Genomic DNA, 8,147 nt, shown 5'->3' with positions numbered 1-8,147 from the left:
ATTCATTAAACCTCTCCTGAAAATGTAGGGTACCTGAAAATGTCAATTCTCATTTATGAACATTCATACATTTAATATTGCTTTTCTCCTCTCCCTTCCCAGTGCTTCAGTATTATGAAAGGGCTTGATTCTGTCATACAGAACCTCAAGAATGCTTAATCAAACTTAATGACAATGCAGAGTAAAATGTGTTGGAAATGAGCATGATTTACGTACTTTGGATTTGCAGCGGGGAAACTAGGGAAGGAGGAGAAGCAGAGAGCCTAGAAAGAGAGAAGTAAGGCTCAGTATGACCTTAAGAATGCACATAGCCAGCTGTATCGAAAGTGGCTGATAAGACAAAGAATAAAGATCCGGTGCTGTTTCTGTTTCTAAGATTTTACAAGGAAGATGTCAGTAGGATTCAGTGAAGAGCTGTAGGTGGTAACTTTGAAGAGCCACTTATTTGGATCTGTGGTCTGAGCACCACTACACTAGACTCTTAGTGACCTTGCAATCTCTTTACGCTTCATTGGTCTTATTCATATGAGTCAAGTTGAGGGTTTAGGTTTTTCTTTGAAAGTCCCTTACTTACTTGAATACAAGATGAGGTTTTTTTTCCTCCCCAGTTGGCATGGGGAAAAAAGTCTGTCATTTTATTATCACATACAAGGAAATCTCACTAAATACATTGCCTATCATTAAACTGCTGCCAAAAGCAGCCACGTGTTTAGCATTGGAAAGCAGCTATGACATTGAGTAAATGCAGCCAACACAGCATGACTATAAAATACATGGTCCACATTGGGGAAAATATGTTGATGGGAACCTATGACAAGGATAGGTTAGTGAATCTGAATAATACATGCTAGTGTCCATTAAGTGCAATTCCCCTCACTGCCAAGTCTTTTACAAATCACAGTAAGCCACAACATTGCATACAGTTCACCCAGAATCCCTCTGCCATACCCTCGCTTGGCCTCATGCATATGATCAGTGTGGCCCCTCATGAGGTGAAGCCAGACCAGGGTCCTCTGGACTTCATCTGCATATAAATTTTTGGAACATCCCAAGACTTGATAGGAACAGCTAATTCCAGTCATGAGTGGGGGCTAATTAGCACATTGATACTTGGGTGGGGGGCATATCTAGAATACACACACATATTGAGCAATGCTGAGCTGTGGGGTTACTGTGGAGGGCAAGGCCACATTAATCATATGTGCCAGGCTGAGAGAGGGCGCATCAGAGGGATTCTGGGTGAACTGTGTGCGGTGTCATGGCTCACCATGGCTTGACGTGATGTTGACTCTGGTGGGGCCCAGCCCAGTGAACGATATGGTAAGTCATGAGCCTTTTAGCTTTGGTCTAATATAATGCATAATTTATACTAGATGTAAGCTGGTGCCAAATTGTTGCTCAGGAATGTGTCTGTGAAACACTTGTGTTTAAAACTTGTAGTAATCTCAAAAAAAAAACAAAAACAAAAAAAAAAGTAATGTGCACCAGTTCTGGCTGAACAAAGTCTATGGATACTATAATCAGATATGCAAATGGCCAAGTTTCATTTTGAAGTTAATTATTTTTTTTTTTGCTCCTCATTTCCATGTGTTCAGGAATAGCAGGATCTGTGCAGTAAGGGGAGAGGGACGGGACTGCCAGGGGAAAAAGTTGAGGGGGGGCAGAGGGCTGCCTGACCTCACAGATTTATTTTCCTTGCTGTAGCAGTAGAAGGGGGACAAAATTCAAGGCAGACCTCCAATAATTAGATTCTATACCTGGAAAATTATAACAAATTTATAAAAATTCCATATATTGAATCTAATTATTGAGGAGTCATCTTTATATAATCAGGGTCATTTTCTTTTCAAGTGAATGTGATATAAAGATGAAGAAGCCAAAAATGATTCAGATGGTATGGAAGAAGAACCACAGAGATGTATTGGAGGTATAAAAAAAAGAGAGAACAGCTTAAACTGCAGAGACTTATTTTTTGCAGGTGTGCACACACACATTCACATGCATGTCTGAATGTTTGATAAGGGTTAATAAGTTGTTTTGTAATATTGGTTGGTGAAGAGTCTTTACAGCCTACAGTGCTGCATGCATTGAGATAATTGCATGTGTTGAAAGTCCCCTTACAGAATAAGAATCCCAGCTTTCATCTAAGCCACTTTTATAAATCTAGTAATGCGCATAAGCAACCTTCTACAAAGCTTTGGATAACCAAGTGCCAGGAATGCTTTATCAATTGTATACAGGTTGTTTTCTTTTCAGCTTAAACCATTTCAAAGGAGACAGATGAGCCCTACTTTTTCCCGAGTATTTATTCTGAAGTCTTACGTAAATACAGTCCTTTTGTACCTTAGACTAGGTCAGTCAGCTTTCATAAAATCATCTTCTGTTTTAATGTTGCTAGGCAACAGACCTACACTGTAGAACTTCCCGTATGATGATGTATTTAAGATTCTTCCTTAGTCTTCCTGACAAGGCTGTGTTCTGCTGTTTAAAACAACAACAACAAAAGCAACATCTGGAAAAACAAAATACGCAACAAACAGTTGCAAAAACCTAGTGGATCTTTTTCCTCTGACAAGCATATTGCTTGTGAATGTGAAGTTACCAAATCCACTTGTATGTCTACTTCTGTTTTAGAACTTCTGCTACATTTAAGTACAGTAGAACCTGGATCATCTGAATCTGGATCATTTGCAACCCACTTAGTTTGCAGTGGGTTACTAAATTAAGAACAGAGTTGCTTGCTCTGACTTTGTCAGCTGGAGGTCATCAGCAGTCCCCCTACATATGAGTGGAGAAGGGGAACCCTTTGAAATAAGAGCTTCAGTAAACAGCTGGAGCATCTCAGTGGCTTCAGGCAGATGCTTGCTGTGTTTCTATGTGCTTCCAGATAGTTTGCAGACTGTACATGTATAGGTATAAACTCAAACTTCTTGCATATCCAGAATGCTAATATTTGTTACAGTAATGCATCAGAAGAAGGAATACATTTGTGTTTCACTGATTCCCAATTCTTCTAATAACCTACATTACTGCTGTCAACCTTTCATAGTAAGAGCTGGATGAGGATTGCTTCAGAGACGGCTGAAAAATAAGTTTATATTGCCTGTCTGAAGTTGTTTGTGCTTACTAACTTAGGTTTTCCCTGTAGCAGTCCCTATGCCCCATCACCTCCCAGCTTGGAATATGCAAACGTAACTGTAACTTAAATTTTAGTATTCCATGAAATAAAAACAGTCTTGCCCACCATTCATTTCTGGATTTAATGTATTATGAGTGTATGTATTTGTGGTACATTCTGTTTAAGGTGAGAGATCTGCAGTATGTGGCTTGTAGATAATTTAAAGATATGAAGTTCCTGTAAGACCATTAACATGGTCTTGTTTATAATTTATTGTGCATTTCAAGTGGAATATTTTCTTTGTTTTCTTCCCGTCACCTTTGATTCTTTCCAAAATGTTCCATTGTCATTCATTAAAATTCTACTGCCTACGTAACAATTGGGGAAAATAATACTGTATACTGTATACTGTATGGTAAGGACATGCACCTGTATCGTAAGACTGTACACACAATATTTTTTCCACTTAGCCCCAGTTTTTTCATTTACAAATTAAGTGAATAAATCTAACTATTGAAATCTTAGGGCTCCTATACACATGTGGGGAGCCTGCTCTGATGCGCTGGAAATCCAGCATGTCGGAGCAGACTTGATGAATCAAGTCTGCTGGAGCACGGAAATGGATGCGCTCTGGTAGCCTTCTGCCTCATGTATATTAGCATCCACATGTGTGTCTGTGCTGAAAAAATGGCGGCAGGGCACTTTGAAATAAAACACATTCAATGAGCTTTAGTTCAACACTCCCCACCACCACTTTTTTTTTTTCAACGTGGGAATGCTGATATGTGACATGGGTGCTTTTAATTAGTATGGCGTTCTAATTAAAGCACCCAGTGCTGCGTCCCAAAACACGTGTAAAAATACCCTTAGTTGTGATTGAAGGCATACTGCTTTTAGGTTAACATGATTAGAATATAATTTAAATTCTCTCTTATTTCAGGTTTTACACTTTGCTGGTGCTGTCCTCAGCTCTTTTTGGAAAGCCTCCTTTCAAGAATGTAATTGTAAATGGGCTAGTTCTTGCCAGGTTGGTATGTTAGTACATTCTTCATATTTATTGTGAGCAAATTCTAATAATTCAGATTTGTTGTTATAAATCACAAATTAGAAATTTGGTTGTTTAGACCAGGGGTTCTCAAACTGTGATAGATTGCATACCACTAATTTAAAGTGATAGTCTTAAGTACCACCAGCAATTTTTTCATATGCATAGGTAACAGACTATGTATTAAAACAACATCAAAACCTTTAGTAATCATAAAACATTGTTTTATCAGTTACCGTACCCATATAAAACCATTGTAAATTGGGAAAAAAACCCAGTGTAAACTTACCTGTCCAGAGATGCTTTTGGGGATGTCTTTAGTGAGAGAAGTGAGCTTGCTTGACAGAGCACAGTATTTAGATGTCTGGTAGGAGGCTGTGGGTATGTGTGTGGGGGGGTTTTCAAGCCTGGGGAGGGGGGGATCCTTGGTTGGGGGACAGATCAAGACCCACATGGTGAGGGAGGAAGTGGGGCAGAGGCTGGGGTGAATGGGACGCTGGGGCTGGGATGGGTTGTGGGACAGCTGTGGGTGGATCGTCCAGGGGTGCTGGGGGAGACCTGGCTCTCCACCATTGTGTGTACCCCAGGGGAGGCATGAGGGGCATGTTCCCCCCAGATCTGTGTGTGAGGTGGAGGCAAGCTGCCCACTGTGCACTGGGCTCTGCACCCTGCTGTCACTGGCTCAGGAGCCTTGCGTGATGCCACGTACCTGTTGTGCTGGCTGTGCTGCATCCCCTGCCTGCCCAGCAGCAGAAGGCAGATGGTGTTCTGCACAGTTCTAGGGGCAGCAGCAGTGGCAGCGAGGTGCAGAGGCCAGCGTGTACCCCGCCTCTGCCCTACCCATGAATCTGGGGGGCACGTTCCCCCCATGCCTGCCATGGGGTGTGCACAGTGGCAGCAGCCCCACAGTGCCCCTGGAAAGCCCCAGGCTGCCTTGGTGCTGGTCTTGCCTTGGGATGGGCGAGCCAGCCCAAGGGGAGTAAACCCCCAGGGAGCAGTGGACTGCTGTTGTGCTCTGTGCCCCGCTACTGTTGCCTTAAGAGCCATGCCTGACAGTATGTGCCTGCCACCACTAGGTGGACAGTGGCCATGGTGCAGCCAGCATGCAGCAGGCACATGACGTTGCGTGAGGCTTCTGAAGCACCAGGGTGCAGAGCCCAGGCTGCAGTGGGCAGCCCACCTCTGCCCCGCACACAGATCCAGAGGACACGTACCCCACATGCCTCCCCTGGGCTGTGTGCAGTGGTGGGGAATGCCCCCCACCCCTGGATGAGCTGCCTAGGTTCTGACCGTCCCGCCACCTGCCCTGGGGCTCCATTTACCTCAGCCCCTGCCCTACTCTCTCCCTCACCATGGGGGCCTCAATGTGCCCCCTCCCTTTTCCCCAAAACTGGCTGTGTGCAGCAGGCTGCTGCTGGGTTCTGGTGTGTGTGGCCCTTCCCCCTGGCCTTCTGCATACCACTCCCAGGTCGTTTGTGTACCACTGGTCATATGTGTACCACTGTTTGGAAACTGCTGGCTTAGACTTTTGGTTATACTTGTAATATACATCATTTCTGGCCATCACTTGTAACAGAGGAGCAATGTTGCTGTTATTTATTTGTTAATTCTCCAAAAGAGACAAGCTTGTATATCCCATCTAGAAGTTAAGCCCGCTTGTTTTCCAGAAGTGTCAACCCCCACCCCCGCCCGTGAGCCATGAAACTAATTAAATTCAATAAGAGAATGGGGTTGAGAGAGAAACAATATGCTTCAGTGCAGGAGGAAAGATAATTTTTTTCTTATTTGCGTTTGGACTTGGAGTTTTGTATTTTTATAATATTGAATGTGTTCTTCCAACTCCATGTCCTGGTAACTGATTGAAAGTAAATATCTTGTTTCTTCTCCTTCTGTATAGTTACATCTTCATTTCTCCTTGCAAGATGAATCCTTCTGTGTTTGTAACTTAGCCAGTTGCTTTCAAGTTTTCTCTGTACTTTAGACTTATTTAACATGCTGAAATAAAAGTGCCAGATGTGTCACACGAGCTAGGCCGACTTTGAACATATGATCAGCGTTGAGTTTGTCAGTATAATATATGGAAGAGTATTTGGATCTAAAGGGAAACTTGACTATAACCTTTTGTATTGTGCATAACTAGGAATTTATACCCTGCTCTTGGATTTTTTTTTCCAGTGATGGCCAAAAAATGAGCAAACGAAAGAAGAACTATCCTGATCCAATGCACATTGTAAATAGTTATGGAGCTGATGCACTAAGGTAGGAATTAGTTTTGTTTTTAATTTGCAGACCTAATACTTAAGCTTTCCAGATTTTTACCAGATTTTATGGTAGATGATTGTTCATGGATTTTGATAAACTTCAATAGGAAATTTTGTTCAAGATACTTCATGCTCCTTTGGCAAGAAAAATGTTACAGAAAGAGATGTTTCAGAGGATTGGTTTTGGGTTACAGAGTCTTGAATTCTGAATCAATGATTAACCCTTAACAAATTGAGTAGTATTTGCAATTAATTTCAAGCTGATGGCTTTTGGTTAGTAAATGATTTGTGTCCGGCTCCTAATAAATGCGTGTCCGCTTAAGCTGGTACAAATTGGTATTGTGGTTGGCAATATGAGTATAGAGGTGAAGTACTTGAATTAAGAACCCCCATCCTAAGAGGTGGTTACTTCAGAATGCAGTTGTTGCACATACACTACATGTGATGAAACTTGCATTTTCTACTCATGTTCTGCATTTTTTATGGAGAAAAAGGATTTGATCTTCATTGCCTTCAGCATGCCATTTTTCAGAGGGCCTATGTTATTTTAGAAAAGGAAAGCAAAAGGGCCAATCTGAATACCATCACATTTGAATATGATAAAGAACCATAATTGTGGAGGTGAATTCAGTTCTTTCATTAAAATAAAATAACAGAGGCCTGTAGGTAATTGGAAAGTAGCTCAGGTAGGTACAATGAAATAACCTCAAGCTGAAGGTTTGAGAAGTTCAACATCTTAAATTCTTTTTATTTTGTAGAGCAGAGTTGTCCAACTGGTGGCGTATAGGCTGCATTAAACCTTCAAAGGGTTAACATGTGGCCTAGGTGCTCATACCTGGCCACTCCTCCTGGCCTCCCCTCATTGTACCATGTTTTGCTGTCACGTGGCAGCAAAAATTGGGGATGGAGAGGAGTTGCACACAGCATGGTCCTAGTGGCATGCAGCCTGTGTGGTTTGCAGCTTGGGGCCTATGACCTATACAGTATGTGGCCCCTTGCATGTCTTGAAATTGGACAGCCCTATTGTAGAGAACAGACCTGCCATTTTGAAGTTTTTATTCTGTGGTTTTGAATATATGTGTACATACATATGCGATTAGAATTGCTTACCTGTTGAAAACTTTACACTTTTTTTCTATAAAATGGCTTTAATATCTATATTTGTTTCTTTTGAGAAGATTAAAGTCATTCTGTTTGCATGGCTTGAAACTTAGAGCACAAGCCTATACTTTGAAGCCACTTAAAACAAACTATATTCCATTTTTCAAAAATTTAGGAGTAAATAATTATTTTTTTTAGTCTAAGGTAAAATCACAGATTTCATAGATTTCATAGATGTTAGGGCTGGAAGAGACTGTGAAGATCATCAAGTCCAGTCCCCTGCCCTGGGGGCAGGAAGTCAGCTAGGGTCAAAGGATCCCAGCAAGGTAAGCATCCAAACGTTTCTTGAATGAGTCCAGAGTAGGTGCCTGCACCACTTCTGGGGGGAGTCTATTCCAGCTCTTGGGGGCTTGGACCATAAAGACATTTTTTCTTATGTCCAGCCTAAAACAGTCTTATAGGAGTTTATGACCATTGCTCCTTGCTTTTCCTTGGGGCGCTCTGGTGAACAGACACTCTCCCAGATCCTGATGTACACTCCTTATGTGCTTATAAGCAGCCACCAGGTCCACCCTGAGCCTGCGCTTTTCCAGGCTGAAAAGTCCCATGGCTCTCAGCCTCT

The 8,147-nt window shown here is 42.1% G+C and overlaps 1 protein-coding gene across 1 annotated transcript in view; it reads left to right on the top strand.

Moving 5' to 3' along the window:
• IARS (isoleucyl-tRNA synthetase) overlaps nucleotides 1-8,147 on the top strand; it is a 319,713-nt gene that overhangs the window by 153,675 nt on the left and 157,891 nt on the right. The window contains exons 18-19 of the mRNA XM_019505112.1: nucleotides 4,059-4,145; nucleotides 6,339-6,422. Coding sequence (XP_019360657.1) covers nucleotides 4,059-4,145; nucleotides 6,339-6,422 — 171 coding nt within the window. The remainder of the gene's footprint in view (nucleotides 1-4,058; nucleotides 4,146-6,338; nucleotides 6,423-8,147) is intronic.

Source organism: Gavialis gangeticus, unplaced genomic scaffold, assembly GCF_001723915.1.
Source record: "Gavialis gangeticus isolate Ggan-Ray unplaced genomic scaffold, GavGan_comp1, whole genome shotgun sequence".
NCBI lineage: Eukaryota > Metazoa > Chordata > Crocodylia > Gavialidae > Gavialis > Gavialis gangeticus.
This window is presented reverse-complemented; position numbering and strand designations above follow the sequence as displayed.